Source organism: Nerophis ophidion, linkage group LG10, assembly GCF_033978795.1.
Source record: "Nerophis ophidion isolate RoL-2023_Sa linkage group LG10, RoL_Noph_v1.0, whole genome shotgun sequence".
NCBI classification, from domain to species: domain Eukaryota; kingdom Metazoa; phylum Chordata; class Actinopteri; order Syngnathiformes; family Syngnathidae; genus Nerophis; species Nerophis ophidion.
In genome coordinates, this window is record NC_084620.1 from 53,945,239 (window position 1) to 53,963,808 (window position 18,570).

An 18,570-nucleotide genomic window follows, 5' to 3' on the forward strand; every position below is an offset into this window, starting at 1 on the left:
ATGACATACTTAGTATCTCAGGTGACTAGGACTGTTACCCCACCATCACGTCTCCATATCAATAGAATAACTACAGACTGTGGTGAAGTAGGCCGGCTTCGTCGCGTGAAAAATCCTAAAATTTTTGGTTGTGTTTCCGCTCCGTATGCTGAATGGCAAATACGATATGTATCTCTCGATATTTTTTCCCTAAAGTAAAAACAAAACACAAAACAGTCCTAGTTACCTGAGATACTAAGTATGTCTTTATTTTGACTTAGTAAATACTAAGACAAAATAATGACATAAAATAATGACAAAAATGTTTTGTTTTTACTTTAAGTAAAAACCAAACACAAACAAGTCCTAGTTACCTGAGATAATAAGTATGTCATTATTTTGTCTTGGTAAGTCAATATTTACTAAGTCAAAATAATGACATACTTAGTATCTCAGGTGACTAGGACTGTTACCCCGCCATCACGTCTCCATATCAATAGAATAACTACAGACTGTGGCTTCGTCGCGTGAAAAATCCTACAATTTTTGGTTGTGTTTTCCGTTCCGTATGCTGAATGGCAAACACAATATATATCTCTCGACATTTTTTCCCTAAAGTAAAAACAAAACAGTCCTAGTTACCTGATATACTAAGTATGTCTTTATTTTGACTTAGTAAATATTGACTTACTAAGACAAAATAATGACATACATATTTTGTTTTTACTTTAAGTAAAAACAAAACACAAACAAGTCCTAGTTACCTGAGATAATAAGTATGTCATTATTTTGTCTTGGTAAGTCAATATTTACTAAGTCAAAATAATGACATACTTAGTATTTCAGGTGACTAGGACTTGTTTGTGTTTTGTTTTTACTTAAAGTAAAAACAAAATATGTATGTCATTATTTTATGTCATTATTTTGTCTTGGTAAGTCAATATTTACTAAGTCAAAATAATGACATACTTAGTATCTCAGGTGACTAGGACTGTTACCCCACCATCACGTCTCCATATCAATAGAATAACTACAGACTGTGGTGAAGTAGGCCGGCTTCGTCGCATGAAAAATCCTACAATTTTTGGTTGTGTTTTCCGTTCCGTATGCTGAATGGCAAATACGATATATATCTCTTGATATTTTTTCCCTAAAGTAAAAACAAAACAGTCCTGGTTACCTGATATACTACGTATGTCTTTATTTTGACTTAGTAAATAATGACTTACTAAGACAAAATAATGACATGCATATTTTGTTTTTACTTTAAGTAAAAACAAAACACAAACAAGTCCTAGTTACCTGAGATAATACGTATGTCATTATTTTGTCTTGGTAAGTCAATATTTACTAAGTCAAAATAATGACATACTTAGTATCTCAGGTGACTAGGGCTTGTTTGTGTTTTGTTTTTACTTAAAGTAAAAACAAAATATGTATGTCATTATTTTATGTCATTATTTTGTCTTGGTAAGTCAATATTTACTAAGTCTAAATAATGACATACTTAGTATCTCAGGTGACTAGGACTGTTACCCCACCATCACGTCTCCATATCAATAGAATAACTACAGACTGTGGTGAAGTAGGCCGGCTTCGTCGCGTGAAAAATCCTACAATTTTTGGTTGTGTTTTCCGTTCCGTATGCTGAATGGCAAATACGATATGTATTTCTCGATATTTTTTCCCTAAAGTAAAAACAAAACACAAAACAGTCCTAGTTACCTGAGATACTAAGTATGTCTTTATTTTGACTTAGTAAATACTAAGACAAAATAATGACATAAAATAATGACATACATGTTTTGTTTTTACTTTAAGTAAAAACCAAACACAAACAAGTCCTAGTTACCTGAGATAATAAGTATGTCATTATTTTGTCTTGGTAAGTCAATATTTACTAAGTCAAAATAATGACATACTTAGTATCTCAGGTGACTAGGACTGTTACCCCGCCATCACGTCTCCATATCAATAGAATAACTACAGACTGTGGTGAAGTAGGCCGGCTTCGTCGCGTGAAAAATCCTACAATTTTTGGTTGTGTTTTCCGTTCCGTATGCTGAATGGCAAATACAATATATATCTCTCGACATTTTTTCCCTAAAGTAAAAACAAAACAGTCCTAGTTACCTGATATACTAAGTATGTCTTTATTTTGACTTAGTAAATATTGACTTACTAAGACAAAATAATGACATACATATTTTGTTTTTACTGTAAGTAAAAACAAAACACAAACAAGTCCTAGTTACCTGAGATAATAAGTATGTCATTATTTTGTCTTGGTAAGTCAATATTTACTAAGTCAAAATAATGACATACTTAGTATCTCAGGTGACTAGGACTGTTACCTGAGATACTAAGCAGCAAATGTGGAAATAGTGCTGGAGTTTTTGGGTGTGAGGTAAACAAAGTTGAGTGCACTTTTGTTGTTAAGGCAGCTGCCTTAACAACAAAAGTCCACCGCCTAAATTAAAGTTTTAAAAGAAAGATTTACTGTATTTCCTTGAATTGCCGGCGGGACGCTAATCAATTTAAAACCTCTTCTCACTCCGGCGTTTACCAAAGGCATGTGGTAAATTTAGGCCTGCGCTTATGAATTTGAGTGTGATGTAAGGATACCATCATGAAAAGCACATTCAATAAAAAAAACAATATTCTGGTCTTACCTTTACTTATAAATGAAGTCCATGCGCAGCTCCTTCTGATTAAAAGCATCGATAACTTGTTTATAGAAGTCTTCCTTATCTTTCTTCAGTTTTAAAAGTCTCTCTGTCTCGATGGAGATCTTTCTTTACTACCTCCTGCTTCCATTGAAAGTTCAGTTTAGAAAACGGTTTTATTTTAGATATGTAATCCTCCATGTTAAAAGTGCAAGCCAGAGGAAAAAATAAACAACTGTGCTTGTTGTTACTTGTTCTGCAGCCGAGTAGTCGCAAGAAGGATCATTAGCGCCCTCTACCACCAGGAGGCGGGAGTCACTTAATGACTCATATTTGACACACGCAGCTACGGTATATTAATAAAAAATAGCTGCTTACTGTTATTTTTAGCATATTCAATAGCTTGGACCTTAAATTCTACTGAATAGCTCTTAATCTTCTTCCATTTATGCGATTTCAAATCATTGAAATCAGCCTCCTCCGTTTTGAAAATGATGACAGGTGAAGTGTCACTCGTGACGTGACGAGTTTGACCCTGCGGAAATTCTAGACATGCGCTAATAAAAATAATGTTTTGCGAAACGAGTTGGACCCAGCGTTAATCCTGAGCCGGCGGCAATGCTAACCACGCGCTAATTATTTTGCGAAACGAGGCAGGCGCATACTATATACCCGGCGGCAATTCAAGGAAATACGGTATGGCCTTAAAACGCCACTACACTCCGTCACCATATTTAAGTACCCAAAATAAAGACTCAACATAAATATAAATTCAATCGGATCAGAAAAATTGGAGGAAACAGGATTAAAACCCGATGCTAACTGTTCATAGAAAATACATGGGTACGGCTAGTAGCTGTTGTTAGCAAACAAAGTCACTTACCAACTCGGCTTAATATCTTAACATCAACACTCTCTCGTCGCAACTCGGCCCTGATGGTCGGCACCTATAAGTTTACAATTAGTTGTAAAATGTTGGATGGTTGTTTTTACGGTATGCCACCGCACCTGGCAGCCATCTTGGAACGCTGGATTATAGAGAGCGCGATAGGCTGCAGCGGGTTACGTGAGTACGTGTATTAAAGGCCTACTGAAAGCCACTACTACCGACCACGCAGTCTGATAGTTTATATATCAATGATGAAATATTAACTTTGCAACACATGTTACTAAATTACAATTTTAAATTTCCCACGAAGTCGCGGAATGATGACGCTTATGTTGACGCGTGCTTGTCACGTTATTGGTTGGAGCGGACATTTTATCCCAGCACCACTCACGGCTACAAGTCGTCTGCTTTAATCGCATAATTCCACAGTATTCTGGACATCTGTGTTGCTGAATCTTTTGCAATTTGTTAAATTAATAATGGAGACGTCAAAGAAGAATGCTGTTGTTGAAAAGCGGTGTATTGCGGCTGCCTGTAGCAACACAAACACAGCCGGTGTTTCTTTGTTTGTTGTGAAGCTTTAATATGGAACAAAGCGGTCAAGCGAACATATTTTCCTGACCACATGTCAACCGGCAGGTTTCGGTGAAAAAATTGTGGTAATAGGTCGGCTCTTACCGGAGACATCAGCGGAGCTTGCATCCTCCTGCAGCAGCTGTCAAAAAGGCTTTCTTGGCTCCTCCCTGGCTTCCATCAGAGACACTGGCGGTCACCACACCCCTCCGACTTTCAGTTAGGACTTTATAATCTCACTAAAACACTAGTAACACAATAACCAGATAAGGGATTTTCCAGAATTATCCTAGTAAATGTGTCTAATATCATCTGAATCGCTCTCACTGCCCTCACCTTTTTTTTCTAGTGCTTCACTCTAACTTTCCCGTCAATTAGTTAATTGACGGGCTCAATGATCTCTTGGTTTAGGCTTAGCTAATTATATTTTATCTGATTTAAGAACTCTTTATTATATAAAACAGAACTCGCCATTAAATTAACAACAACAATACTGATGTTTCAAAAATGACTGTAAAGTCCTACTGAAAGCCACTACTACCCACCACGCAGTCTGATAGTTTATATATCAATGATGAAATATTAACATTGCAACACATGCCAATACGGCCTTTTTAGTTGACTAAATTGCAATTTTAAATTTCGCGCGAGGTATCCTGTTGAAAACGTCGCGGTATGATGACGTTTGCGCTTGACATCATTGGTTGTAGCGGACATGTTCTTCCAGCCCGATCCAAGCTATGAGTCGTCTGCTTTAATCGCATAATTCCACAGTATTCTGGACATCTGTGTTGCTGAATCTTTTGCAATTTGTTCAATTAATAATGGAGACGTCAAAGAAGAAAGATGGAAATGGGAAGCTTTTAGCCTTTAGCCACAAAAACACAGCCGGTGTTTCCTTTTTTAAAATTCCAGAAGATGAAGCTTTACTATGGAACAGAGCGGTTAAGCGAACATGGATCCCGACTACATATCAACCGGCAGGTTTCGGTAAGGAAATTGTGGTAATAAGTCGCCGCTTACTTCCGTCCTGCTGCAGCTGCCGTGACTTCCCTCAGAGGCTCTGGCGTCAACACACCCGTGGCTACACCCCTCCGACTTTCAGCTACTATTTAATCTCACTAAAACACTAGCAACACAATAGGAAGATAAGGGATTTTCCAGAATTATCCTAGTAAATGCTTCTAAAACATCTGAATCACTTCCACTGCAATTGCCTTTTTTTTTTTTTTTCTAGTCCTTCACTCTAAATTTCCTCATCCATAAATCTTTCATCCTCGCTCAAATTAATGGGGAAATTGTCGCTTTCTCGGTCCGAATAGCTCTAGCTGCTGCTGGCTATGATTATAAACAATGTTCCGATGTGAGGAGCTCCACAACCCGTGACGTCACGCGCACATCGTCTGCTACTTCCGGTACAGGCAAGGCTTTTTTTATTATCGACCAAAAGTTGCGAACTTTATCGTGGATGTTCTCTACTAAATCCTTTCAGCAAAAATATGGCAATATTGCAAAATGATCAAGTATGACACATAGAATGGACCTGCTATCCTCGTTTGAATAAGAACATCTCATTTCAGTAGGCCTTTAAAGATAGAAAGTTGCCATCGATCCCACATGGGTGCTCGGGCCCCAAAGCACCCACGGGATCGCCGCCTATGAACTGACCAGATGCACTTTTTTTTCAACAGGCACAATTCATTCCGGCGCCACCTTCCTCGACAGATGAACGTCACCAGTTTCGACTTCAGCGTGGATGCGGTGCCTTTCCGACAGTCCTCCACGGTGAGCATCGGGAGAATCAAACCGGAACTCTACAAGCAGAAGTCTGTGGACTCGGAGGGCGAGCCTAAAGAACCCGTGGAGACGTGTGGCAAACTGAGCTTCTCTCTGCGTTACGACTACGAGGAACAGGCTTTGGTGGTGAGGATCCTCAAGGCCTTGGATCTGCCGGCCAAAGACTTCACGGGGACTTCCGACCCATATGTGAAGATCTACCTGCTGCCCGAGAGGAAGAAGAAATTCCAGACACGAGTTCACCGCAAGAATCTCAACCCCACGTTTGATGAGACATTCTGCTTTCCTGTTGTGTACGATGAGCTCTGCAATCGCAAGCTGCACTTGAGTATCTACGACTTTGACCGGTTCACCAGCCACGACATGATAGGTGAGGTGGTGGTAGACAACCTCTTCGAGCTCTCCGACCTTTCCCGGGAGGCGGTGGTTTGGAAGGACATCCATGCCGCAACCACGGTGAGTTGGGGCTGAATCTGGCGAGTGAATGGAACTTTTACATTTTCAACAAAGGCCACTGAATTAGTTCTGAGGCCGACATCATCCCAAAGTGGAAATCAAAGCACCCCATGTTAAATTCCCGCAAATTCCTGCATATTCAGATGTCGTTACATCAACGATCAAAGTCCTGAACATGACCTAAACTACAGTACTCCATCCATCCATCTTTTTCCGATTATCCGAGGTCGGGTCTCGGGTCCAGCAGCCTAAACAGGAAAGCCCAGACTTCCTTCTCCCCAGCCATTTCGACCGGCTTTTCCCGGGGGATCCTGAGGTGTTCCCAAGCCAACCGGGAGACATAGTCTTCCCTCTGAGTCCTGGGTCTTCCCCGCGGCCTCCTACAAGTCAGACATGCCCGAAACACTTCCCTAGGGAGGCGTCCGGGTGGCATCCTGACCAGATGCCCGAACCATCTCATCTGGCTCCTCTCCATGTGGAGGAGCAGTGGCTTTGGTTTGAGCTCCTCCCGGATGGCAGAACTTCTCACCCTATCTCTAAGGGAGAGCCCCACAACCCAGCGTAGGAAGCTAATTTTGGCCGCTTGTACCCGTGATCTTGTCCTTTCAGTCATAACCCAAAGCTCATGACCATAGGTGAGGATCGGAAAATAGATTGACCGGTAAATTGAGAGTTTTGCCTTCTGGCTCAGCTCCTTCTTTACCAAAACAGATCGATACAGCGTCCGCATTACTGTCGACCTCACGATCCACTCTTCCCTCACCCGTGAACAAGACTTAGAGGTACTTGAACTCCTCCACTTGGGGCAAGATCTCCTCCCCAACCCGGAGATGGGACACCACCCTTTTCCGGGCGGTACTACGGTACTTACATATAATATTGATGCTCCAGTGCAGCAAAAACGATAGATACATCTGAAGGTCTAGGAAAGAATACCTGGGACGGACGTACTGTACAAGTTCACCTAAAGTTTGGAATGTTCGCTTGTACCCGTGATCTTGTCCTTTCAGTGATAACCCAAAGCTCATGACCATAGGTGAGGATCAGAAAATAGATCGACCGGTAAATTGAAAGCTTTGCCTTCTGGATCAGCTCCTTCTTTACCACAACAGATCGATACAGCGTCCGCATTACTGAAGACGCCGCACCGATCCGCCTGTCGATCTCACGATCCACTCTTCCCTCACTCGTGAACAAGACTCAGAGGTACTTGAACTCCTCCACTTGGTGCAAGATCTCCTCCCCAACCCGGAGATGGGACACCACCCTTTTCCGGGCGGTACTACGGTACTTACATATAATATTGATGCTCCAATGCAGCAAAAATGATAGATACATCTGAAGGTCGAGGAAAGAATACCTGGGACAGACGTACTGTACAAGTTCACCCAAAGTTTGGAATGTTCGCTTGTACCCGTGATCTTGTCCTTTCAGTCATAACCCAAAGCTCATGACCATAGGTGAGGAATCGGAAAATAGATCGACCGGTAAATTGAAAGCTTTGCCTTCTGGCTCAGTTCCTTCTTTACCACAACAGATCGATACAGTGTCCGCATTACTGAAGACGCCGCACCGATCCGCCTGTCGACCTCACGATCCACTCTTCCCTCACCCGTGAACAAGACTTAGAGGTACTTGAACTCCTCCACTTGGGGCAAGATCTCCTCCCCAACCCGGAGATGGGACACCACCCTTTTCCGGGCGGTACTACGGTACTTACATATAATATTGATGCTCCAGTGCAGCAAAAACGATAGATACATCTGAAGGTCTAGGAAAGAATACCTGGGACAGATGTACTGTACAAGTTCACCCAAAGTTTGGAATGTTCGCTTGTACCCGTGATCTTGTCCTTTCAGTGATAACCCAAAGCTCATGACCATAGGTGAGGATCGGAAAATAGATCAACCGGTAAATTGAAAGCTTTGCCTTCTGAATCAGCTCCTTTTTTACCACAACAGATAAGATACACCGTCCGCATTACTGAAGACGCCGCACCGATCCGCCTGTCGATCTCACGATCCACTCTTCCCTCACCCGTGAACAAGACTCAGAGGTACTTGAACTCCTCCACTTGGGGCAAGATCTCCTCCCCAACCCGGAGATGGGACGCCACCCTTCTCCGGGCGGTACTACGGTACTTACATATAATATTGATGCTCCAGTGCAGCAAAAACGATAGATACATCTGAAGGTTTAGGAAAGAATACCTGGGACAGACATTCTGTACAAGTTCACCCAAAGTTTGGAATGTTCGCTTGTACCCGTGATCTTGTCCTTTCAGTCATAACCCAAAGCTCATGACCATAAGTGAGGATCGGAAAATAGATCGACCGGTAAATTGAGAGCTTTGCCTACTGGCTCAGCTCCTTCTTTACCACAACAGATCGATACAGCGTCCGCATTACTGAAGACGCCGCACCGATCCGCTTGTTGACCTCACGATCCACTCTTCCCTCACTCGTGAACAAGACTCAGAGGTACTTGAACTCCTCCACTTGGGGCAAGATCTCCTCCCCAACCCGGAGATGGCGCACCACCCTTTTCCGGGCAGTACTACGGTACTTACATATAATATTGATGCTCCAGTGCAGCAAAAATGATAGATACATCTGAAGGTCTAGGAAAGAATACCTGGGACAGACGTACTGTACAAGTTCACCCAAAGTTTGGAATGTTCGCTTGTACCCGTGATCTTGTCCTTTCAGTCATAACCCAAAGCTCATGACCATATGTGAGGAATCGGAAAATAGATCGACCGGTAAATTGAGAGCTTTGCCTTCTGGCTCAGCTCCTTCTTTACCACAACAGATCGATACAGCGTCCACATTCCTGAAGATGCCGCACCGATCCGTCTGTCGACCTCACGATCCACTCTTCCCTCACCCGTGAACAAGACTTAGAGGTACTTGAACTCCTCCACTTGGGGCAAGATCTCCTCCCCAACCCGGAGATGGGACACCACCCTTTTCCGGGCGGTACTACGGTACTTACATATAATATTGATGCTCCAGTGCAGCAAAAACGATAGATACATCTGAAGGTCTAGGAAAGAATACCTGGGACGGACGTACTGTACAAGTTCACCTAAAGTTTGGAATGTTCGCTTGTACCCGTGATCTTGTCCTTTCAGTGATAACCCAAAGCTCATGACCATAGGTGAGGATCAGAAAATAGATCGACCGGTAAATTGAAAGCTTTGCCTTCTGGATCAGCTCCTTCTTTACCACAACAGATCGATACAGCGTCCGCATTACTGAAGACGCCGCACCGATCCGCCTGTCGATCTCACGATCCACTCTTCCCTCACCCGTGAACAAGACTCAGAGGTACTTGAACTCCTCCACTTGGGGCAAGATCTCCTCCCCAACCCGAAGATGGGACGCCACCCTTCTCCGGGCGGTACTACGGTACTTACATATAATATTGATGCTCCAGTGCAGCAAAAACGATAGATACATCTGAAGGTTTAGGAAAGAATACCTGGGACAGACATACTGTACAAGTTCACCCAAAGTTTGGAATGTTCGCCTGTACCCGTGATCTTGTCCTTTCAGTCATAACCCAAAGCTCATGACTATAAGTGAGGATCGGAAAATAGATCGACCGGTAAATTGAGATCTTTGCCTACTGGCTCAGCTCCTTCTTTACCACAACAGATCGATACAGCGTCCGCATTACTGAAGACGCCGCACCGATCCGCTTGTTGACCTCACGATCCACTCTTCCCTCACTCGTGAACAAGACTCAGAGGTACTTGAACTCCTCCACTTGGGGCAAGATCTCCTCCCCAACCCGGAGATGGCGCACCACCCTTTTCCGGGCGGTACTACGGTACTTACATATAATATTGATGCTCCAGTGCAGCAAAAATGATAGATACATCTGAAGGTCTAGGAAAGAATACCTGGGACAGACGTACTGTACAAGTTCACCCAAAGTTTGGAATGTTCGCTTGTACCCGTGATCTTGTCCTTTCAGTCATAACCCAAAGCTCATGACCATAGGTGAGGATCGGAAAATAGATCGACCGGTAAATTGAAAGCTTTACCTTCTGGATCAGCTCCTTCTTTACCACAACAGATCGATACACCGTCCGCATTACTGAAGACGCCGCACCGATCCGCCTGTCGATCTCACGATCCACTCTTCCCTCACCCGTGAACAAGACTTAGAGGTACTTGAACTCCTCCACTTGGGGCAAGATCTCCTCCCCAACCCGGAGATGGGACACCACCCTTTTCCGGGCGGTACTACGGTACTTACATATAATATTGATGCTCCAGTGCAGCAAAAACGATAGATACATCTGAAGGTCTAGGAAAGAATACCTGGGACGGACGTACTGTACAAGTTCACCTAAAGTTTGGAATGTTCGCTTGTACCCGTGATCTTGTCCTTTCAGTGATAACCCAAAGCTCATGACCATAGGTGAGGATCAGAAAATAGATCGACCGGTAAATTGAAAGCTTTGCCTTCTGGATCAGCTCCTTCTTTACCACAACAGATCGATACAGCGTCCGCATTACTGAAGACGCCGCACCGATCCGCCTGTCGATCTCACGATCCACTCTTCCCTCACCCGTGAACAAGACTCAGAGGTACTTGAACTCCTCCACTTGGGGCAAGATCTCCTCCCCAACCCGAAGATGGGACGCCACCCTTCTCCGGGCGGTACTACGGTACTTACATATAATATTGATGCTCCAGTGCAGCAAAAACGATAGATACATCTGAAGGTTTAGGAAAGAATACCTGGGACAGACATACTGTACAAGTTCACCCAAAGTTTGGAATGTTCGCTTGTACGCGTGATCTTGTCCTTTCAGTCATAACCCAAAGCTCATGACCATAAGTGAGGATCGGAAAATAGATCGACCGTTAAATTGAGAGCTTTGCCTACTGGCTCAGCTCCTTCTTTACCACAACAGATCGATACAGCGTCCGCATTACTGAAGACGCCGCACCGATCCGCTTGTTGACCTCACGATCCACTCTTCCCTCACTCGTGAACAAGACTCAGAGGTACTTGAACTCCTCCACTTGGGGCAAGATCTCCTCCCCAACCCGGAGATGGCGCACCACCCTTTTCCGGGCGGTACTACGGTACTTACATATAATATTGATGCTCCAGTGCAGCAAAAATGATAGATACATCTGAAGGTCTAGGAAAGAATACCTGGGACAGACGTACTGTACAAGTACACCCAAAGTTTGGAATGTTCGCTTGTACCCGTGATCTTGTCCTTTCAGTCATAACCCAAAGCTCATGACCATAGGTGAGGAATCGGAAAATAGATCGACCGGTAAATTGAGAGCTTTGCCTTCTGGCTCAGCTCCTTCTTTACCACAACAGATCGATACAGTGTCCGCATTACTGAAGATGCCGCACCGATCCGTCTGTCGACCTCACGATCCACTCTTCCCTCACCCGTGAACAAGACTTAGAGGTACTTGAACTCCTCCACTTGGGGCAAGATCTCCTCCCCAACCCGGAGATGGGACACCACCCTTTTCCGGGCGGTACTACGGTACTTACATATAATATTGATGCTCCAGTGCAGCAAAAACAATAGATACATCTGAAGGTCTAGGAAAGAATGCCTGGGACAGATGTACTGTACAAGTTCACCCAAAGTTTGGAATGTTCTATGAATCTGTATTAGCGTTTTTAAGAATGAAAGAGAATGTCATGAGGCGTACCCAGCCTTCCGCCCAAATGCAGCTGGGGTATGCTCCAGTGGTAGAAAAATGGATGGATGGATGGATTATGCAAGGTTCACTACGAATAATTTCTGGCTACCATGTAAATGCGGAGGTCAATGAAGTTTGGTTTCTACAGTTCTATGGACACATACATTTGTTCTTTACCTTTTTGAGTACGTAGAGCCAAACTCCGGATGAGATAGCATATCTTACTGGGTTGTGATTGCACAAAATCACCATTCTGGTGTCCCTTTCTGCTCATCCGCAGGAGACCGTTGACCTGGGGGAGATCATGTACTCCTTGTGCTATCTTCCCACAGCAGGGAGGATGACTCTGACAGTGATCAAATGCAGAAACCTCAAAGCCATGGACATCACTGGATCTTCAGGTAAAATGAACCTGGACAATGCACAGACCACATAAAAAATAATATGAACAAGTCAGACTCTGGTGGACACTCGGGAACGGGAGACGTGACACAGGGAGAAGCCGGGGAATTAACGTATTAGGGTTAGTGCCTCACAATACCAAGGTCCTGAGAAGTCCTGGGTTCAATCCCGGGCTCGGGGTCTTTCTGTGTGGAGTTTGCATGTTCTCCCCGTGACTGCGTGGGTTCCCTCTGGGTACTCCGGCTCCCTCCCACCTATCCCCATGCACCTGGGGATAGGTTGATTGACAACACTAAATGGTCCCTAGTGTGTGAATGTTGTCTGTCTATCTGTGTTGGTCCTGTGATGAGGTGGCGACTTGTCCAGGGCGTACCCCGCCTTCTGCCCGAAAGCAGCAGAACACGAACGGGATGGATGGACCAGACGCTTTAGAATACAAGAGTTGCAATGCACTACGTTGCATACACACCAATGTGTGAATGGATAATGGGTTTTTGGTGTGGGTCTCTAACCCCCAAGTCAATGGTCATTTTCAGCCAATCTGAAGCAGAAAACCATTCAAAAAAAGTGATCCTAAAGTATTTTCTCTGTCTTCCAGACCCGTATGTCAAGGTTCACCTAATCTGCGATGGACGCCGGCTGAAGAAGCGGAAAACCACAACCAAGAAGAGCACTCTCAATCCAGTGTACAACGAGGCCATCATCTTTGACATCCCTCCAGAAAACGTGGAACAAGTCAGCCTGTCCATCACGGTGATGGATTACGATCGGTGAGCGCATACGTCTACTCTGGTTTAGCTGTATACCGTATTTCCTTGAATTGCCACCGGGTATATAGTATGCACCCGTCAAACTAGTTTCGCAAAATAATTAGCGCATGCTTAGCATTGCCGCCGGCTCAGGATTAACGCCGGGTCAAACTCTTTTCGCAAATCATTATTTTTATTAGCCCATGTCTAGAATTTCCGCCGGGTCAAACTCGTTTCGCCAAATAATTAGCATATGCCTAGAATTTCCACCGGGTCAAACGCGTCACGTCACGAGTGACACTTCACCTGTCATCATTTTTAAAATGGAAGTGGCTGAATTCAATCATTTGAAATCGCATCAGGAGAAGAAGATTAAGAGTTATTCAGTAAGATTTAAGGTCCAAGCTATTGAATATGCTAAAAAGAACAGTAAGCGGCTATGTTTTATTAACATACCGTAGCTGCGTGTGTCAAATATCAATCAATCAATGTTTATTTATATAGCCCTAAATCACTAGTGTTTCAAAGGACTGCACAAACCACAACGACATCCTCGGTAGAGCCCACATAAGGGCAAGGAAAACTCCCCCCTGTGGGACGTCGGTGACAGTGACAATGATGACTATGAGAAACCTTGGAGAGGACCGCAAACCCCCCCCCCCCCCTCCCCGGGGACCAAAAGCAATGGATGTCGAGCGGGTCTAACATGATACTGTGAAAGTTCAATCCATAGTGGATCCAACACAACCGTGAGAGTCCAGTCCAAAGTGGATCCAACACAGTAGCGAGAGTGGCCTCCTGGTGGTATAGGGCGGTAGTGATCCTTCTTGCGACAACTCGGCTGCAAGCAGCAAGAGCGAGCAGCAATCGTTTATTTTTTCCTCTCGCTTGCACTTTTAACATGGAGGATTACATATCTAAAATAAAAAATTTCTAAACTGGACTTTCAATGGAAGCAGGAGGTAATAAAGGAAGATCTCCATCGAGACAGAGAGACTTTTAAAACTGAAGAAAGATAAGGAAGACTTCTATAAACAAGTTATCGATGCTTTTGATCAGAAGGAGCATGGACTTCATTTATAAGTAAAGGTAAGACCAGAATAACGTTTTTTTTTTATTGAATGTGCTTTTCATGATGGTATCCTTACATCAGACTCAAATTTATTCAAGGAAATACGGTAACCACGGTATGTTCAACCTACACGCCTCGAGGTTCCTGATTCATGTATGGTACTAACAGGGTCGGACACAACGAGGTGATCGGCGTTTGTCGTACCGGGCCAGACGCCGAAGGTCTAGGACGGGATCACTGGAACGAAATGTTGGCTTACCCGCGGAAGCCCATCACCCACTGGCACACCCTGGGAGAGGTAACACTCAGCTTTCCAGTCGTGATATGAAGTGACAACAATGCATTTTTTTCCAGCGAAAGCTCAAGACTCACTAAACAAAAGAACGTTGTCCTCGTAAAATAGAGAACAACTTTTGTATTCAAGGTTCGTAGTCATGCAAAGACAATCGAGAAACAGCTCTTTTACGGAACGGAAAAGAAAAACAGATCTCTTACTTGTTACAGGACATGTTCCAAGGTTTATGCTCTTAAACTATACAGTTCCTGTCTACTTTCTGTTTAACTTTATCCTAGGCTGGACCATTATAGGGAAAAAATATAGTCACAATCATTTCGGTTAGAGATGTCCGATAATGGCTTTTTTGCCGGTATCCGATATTGTCCAACTCTTAATTACCGATACCGATACATACGGTCAAGGAATTAACACATTATTATGCCTAATTGTGAATTATATTTATATAGCGCTTTTCTCTAATGACTCAAAGCGCTTTACATAGTGAAACCCAATATCTAAATTACATTTAAACCAGTGTGGGTGGCACTGGGAGCAGGTGGGTAAAGTGCCTTGCTCAAGGACACAACGGCAGTGACTAGAATGGCGGAAGCGGGAATCGAACCTGCAACCCTCAAGTTGCTGGCACGGCCACTCTACCAACCGAGCTATGCCGCCCCACTAATTTTGTTTTGATGCCTTGCTGGATGCATTAAACCTCTGCGATGAGGTGGCGACTTGTCCAGGGTGTACAACGCCTTCCGCCCGATTGTAGCTGAGATAGGCACCAGCGTCCCCCGCCACCCCAAAAGGGAATAAACGGTATAAAATGGATGGATGGATGGCCTTGCTGGATGCATTAAACAATGTAACAAAGTTTTCCAAAATAAATCAACTCAGTTATCCATCCATTTTCTACCGCTTATTCCCTTTTTGGGGTGGCGGGGGGCGCTGGCGCCTATCTCAGCTCCAATCGGGCGGAACAACTCAAGTTAAAGTTAGTTAAAGTAGCAATGATTGTCACACACACACTAGGTGTGGTGAAGTTTGCCCTCTGCATTTGACCCATCCCCTATCTTCTAGGAAGTGAGGGGAGCAGTGAGCAGCAGCGGTGCCGCGCCCGGGAATCATTTATGGTGATTTAACCCCCAATTCCGACCCTTGATGCTGAGTGCCGAGCAGGGAGGTAATGGGTCCCATTTTTATAGTCTTTGGAATGACTCGGCCGGGGTTTGAACTCACAACCTACCGATCTCAGGGCGGACACCCTAACCCAGGGGTCCCCATTACGTCGATCGCGAGCTACCAGTCGACCGCGGGGTGTGTGTCAGTCGATCTCCAGCCAGGCTTTTAAAAAAAATAGACCTAAAAATTAGTGATCATCAATCTTCACCAAGACGTCACTTAAATGACATTCACGGTACCGGAGGGTCTTGTGAGATGACGCTGGCTGCTGCAAGATCATTATTATTAAAAATGACCGAGAGGAAGGCGAGAAACAGTTTTTATTTCAACAGACTCTCGCGCCGTACCTTCCGTCAAAACTCTAAAGGCCGACTGCACATTTCCTATCTTCACAATAAAAGCCCTGCTTCATGCTGCCTGCGCTAACTAAATACAGAGTCTCGGAAAACTGGCGTGCACAAGCGATCCCTCAGAAAGCTGGCGTGCACATCACTTGTGCACGCCAGTTTTCCGAGACTCTTATTTTGTTAGCGCAGGCAGCATGAAGCAGGGCTTTTATTGTGAAGATAGGAAATGTGCAGTCGGCCTTTAGAGTTTTGACAGAAGGGACGGCGCGAAAGTCTGTTGAAATAAAAAGTGTTTCTCGCCTTCCTCTCTGTCATTTTTTCATGATAATGAACTGGCAGCAGCCAGCGTCATATCACAAGACCCTCGGGTGCCGTGAATGTCAATCAAGCAAGCTACGGAATTTGCCGCCAATGTTTTTCTTGTAAAGTGTATGGAAGCTGGATGAATTAGATGCCAAAAACCAACCACTTTCATGTGGTATTGTACAGAAAGGACAACTTTTTTTCTCCTCCATTTGAAAATGTGGGCGTTATCATCATTACTGTCTGATTCCAATCAATGCAAGTCATCAGAATCAGGTAATACACCAACTTATATTCTTGTCTTTGTGAAAGAAAGACATCTATATGTGTTACACATGCTTGTATTATCATTAAACACATTTAACTTCCATCCATCCATCCATTTTCTACCGCTTATTCCCTTTCGGGGTCGCGGGGGGCGCTGGCGCCTATCTCAGCTACAATCGGGCGGAAGGCAGGGTACACCCTGGACAAGTCGCCACCTCATCGCAGGGCCAACACATATAGACAGACAACATTCACACTCACATTCACACACTAGGGCCAATTTAGTGTTGCCAATCAACCTATCCCCAGGTGCATGTCTTTGGAAGTGGGAGGAAGCCGGAGTACCCGGAGGGAACCCACGCATTCACGGGGAGAACATGCAAACTCCACACAGAAAGATCCCGAGCCTGGATTTGAACCCAGGACTGCAGGAACTTCGTATTGTGAGGCAGACGCACTAACCCCTCTGCCACCGTGAAGCCTACACATTTAACTTGTTTACAAAAATGTCTCTTTCATAAATAAATAAATATAAATGATATATATAAATGAGGTAGATCCCCTCCAGTTGGTCAATTGAAAAGTAGCTCGCCTGCGGAAAAAGTGTGGGCACCCCTGCTCTAACCACTAGGTCACGGAGTAGTGACACAAGAGTTAGTGCTGCAAGTTTCAGGACTTGGACTATGGGATAGTTTGTTATTCCGATGCAAAGGAAAGTTGGCCCGAGCAAGGCGTGAATGAAGGTACATATTTATTTATTCACTAAACAAAAAAAGGCAAAAAAAGGCGCGCACAATGGCGGACTATGAAAACAAACAAAGCACAAAGGCAGAACTGAACAAACCAAAAACGGACGTGGCATGGGCAGGAGGGATTAAACGGCATGGCATGGCATGAAGGAAGTATGTGTAAAGTCGCCAGGCTGACCACCTGGCAACTACAGGCTTAAATAATAGCTATGATAAGTGCAAACAGGTGTGAGACATGAGGACAAGGTGAAAACTAATGAGTTGCTATGGTGATAAGACAAACAAGGAAGTGCAGGAACAGGAACTGATTGTCCAAAAAAACCAAACCAAACATGACAAAAACCAAACGTGACAGCAAGGGGATCTGGGTATTTGTCCTGTTGTGTTACGGTGCGGATGTTCTCCCGAAATGTGTCTGTCATTTTTGTTTGGTGTGGGTTCGGCATGAAGGAAGAATGTGTAAAGTCGCCAGGCTGACCACCTGGCAACTACAGGCTTAAATAATAGCTATGACAAGTGCAAATAGGTGTGAGACATGAGGACAAGGTGAAAACTAATGAGTTGCTATGGTGATAAGACAAACAAGGAAGTGCAGGAACAGGAACTGATTGTCCAAAAAACCAAACCAAACATGACAAATACCAAACATGATCCCATTGATGTGACAACAAGGGGTTCTGGGTATTTGTCCCGTTGTGTTACGGTGCGGATGTTCTCCCGAAATGTGTCTGTCATTCTTGTTTGGTGTGGGTTCACAGTGTGGTGCATATTTGTGACTGTGTTAAAAGTTGTTTATACAACCACCCTCAGTGTGCTGTTGACCAAGTATGCGTTACATTCACTTGGGTGTGTGAAAAGCTGTAGATATTATGTGATTGGGCCGGCATGTAAAGGCAGTGCCTTATTGTTGTCTGGGTGGAAATCGGGAGAAATTCGGGAGAATGGTTGCCCTGGGAGATTTTCGGGAGGGCCACTGGAATTCGGGAGTCTCCCAGGAAAATCGGGAGGGTTGGCAAGTATGAATGGGAGACGCAACTGCTCTGTACTTCTCCCTACGTCCGTGTACTACTCCGTGTCAGGCTTGCCACTGACAGTTAGTGTGTGTTTTAGTTTTTCCTCTGTGTGTTTAGTATTTCCTGTCCTTAGTTCCTGTCAGCACTCTTATTTT

General features: G+C 44.2%; 1 protein-coding gene across 1 annotated transcript in view; it reads left to right on the forward strand.

The window, feature by feature from the left end:
• syt10 (synaptotagmin X) overlaps nucleotides 1-18,570 on the forward strand; it is a 45,939-nt gene that overhangs the window by 19,514 nt on the left and 7,855 nt on the right. Inside the window, exons 3-6 of the mRNA XM_061914124.1 lie at nucleotides 5,799-6,360; nucleotides 12,335-12,455; nucleotides 13,055-13,226; nucleotides 14,446-14,575. Coding sequence (XP_061770108.1) covers nucleotides 5,799-6,360; nucleotides 12,335-12,455; nucleotides 13,055-13,226; nucleotides 14,446-14,575 — 985 coding nt within the window. The remainder of the gene's footprint in view (nucleotides 1-5,798; nucleotides 6,361-12,334; nucleotides 12,456-13,054; nucleotides 13,227-14,445; nucleotides 14,576-18,570) is intronic.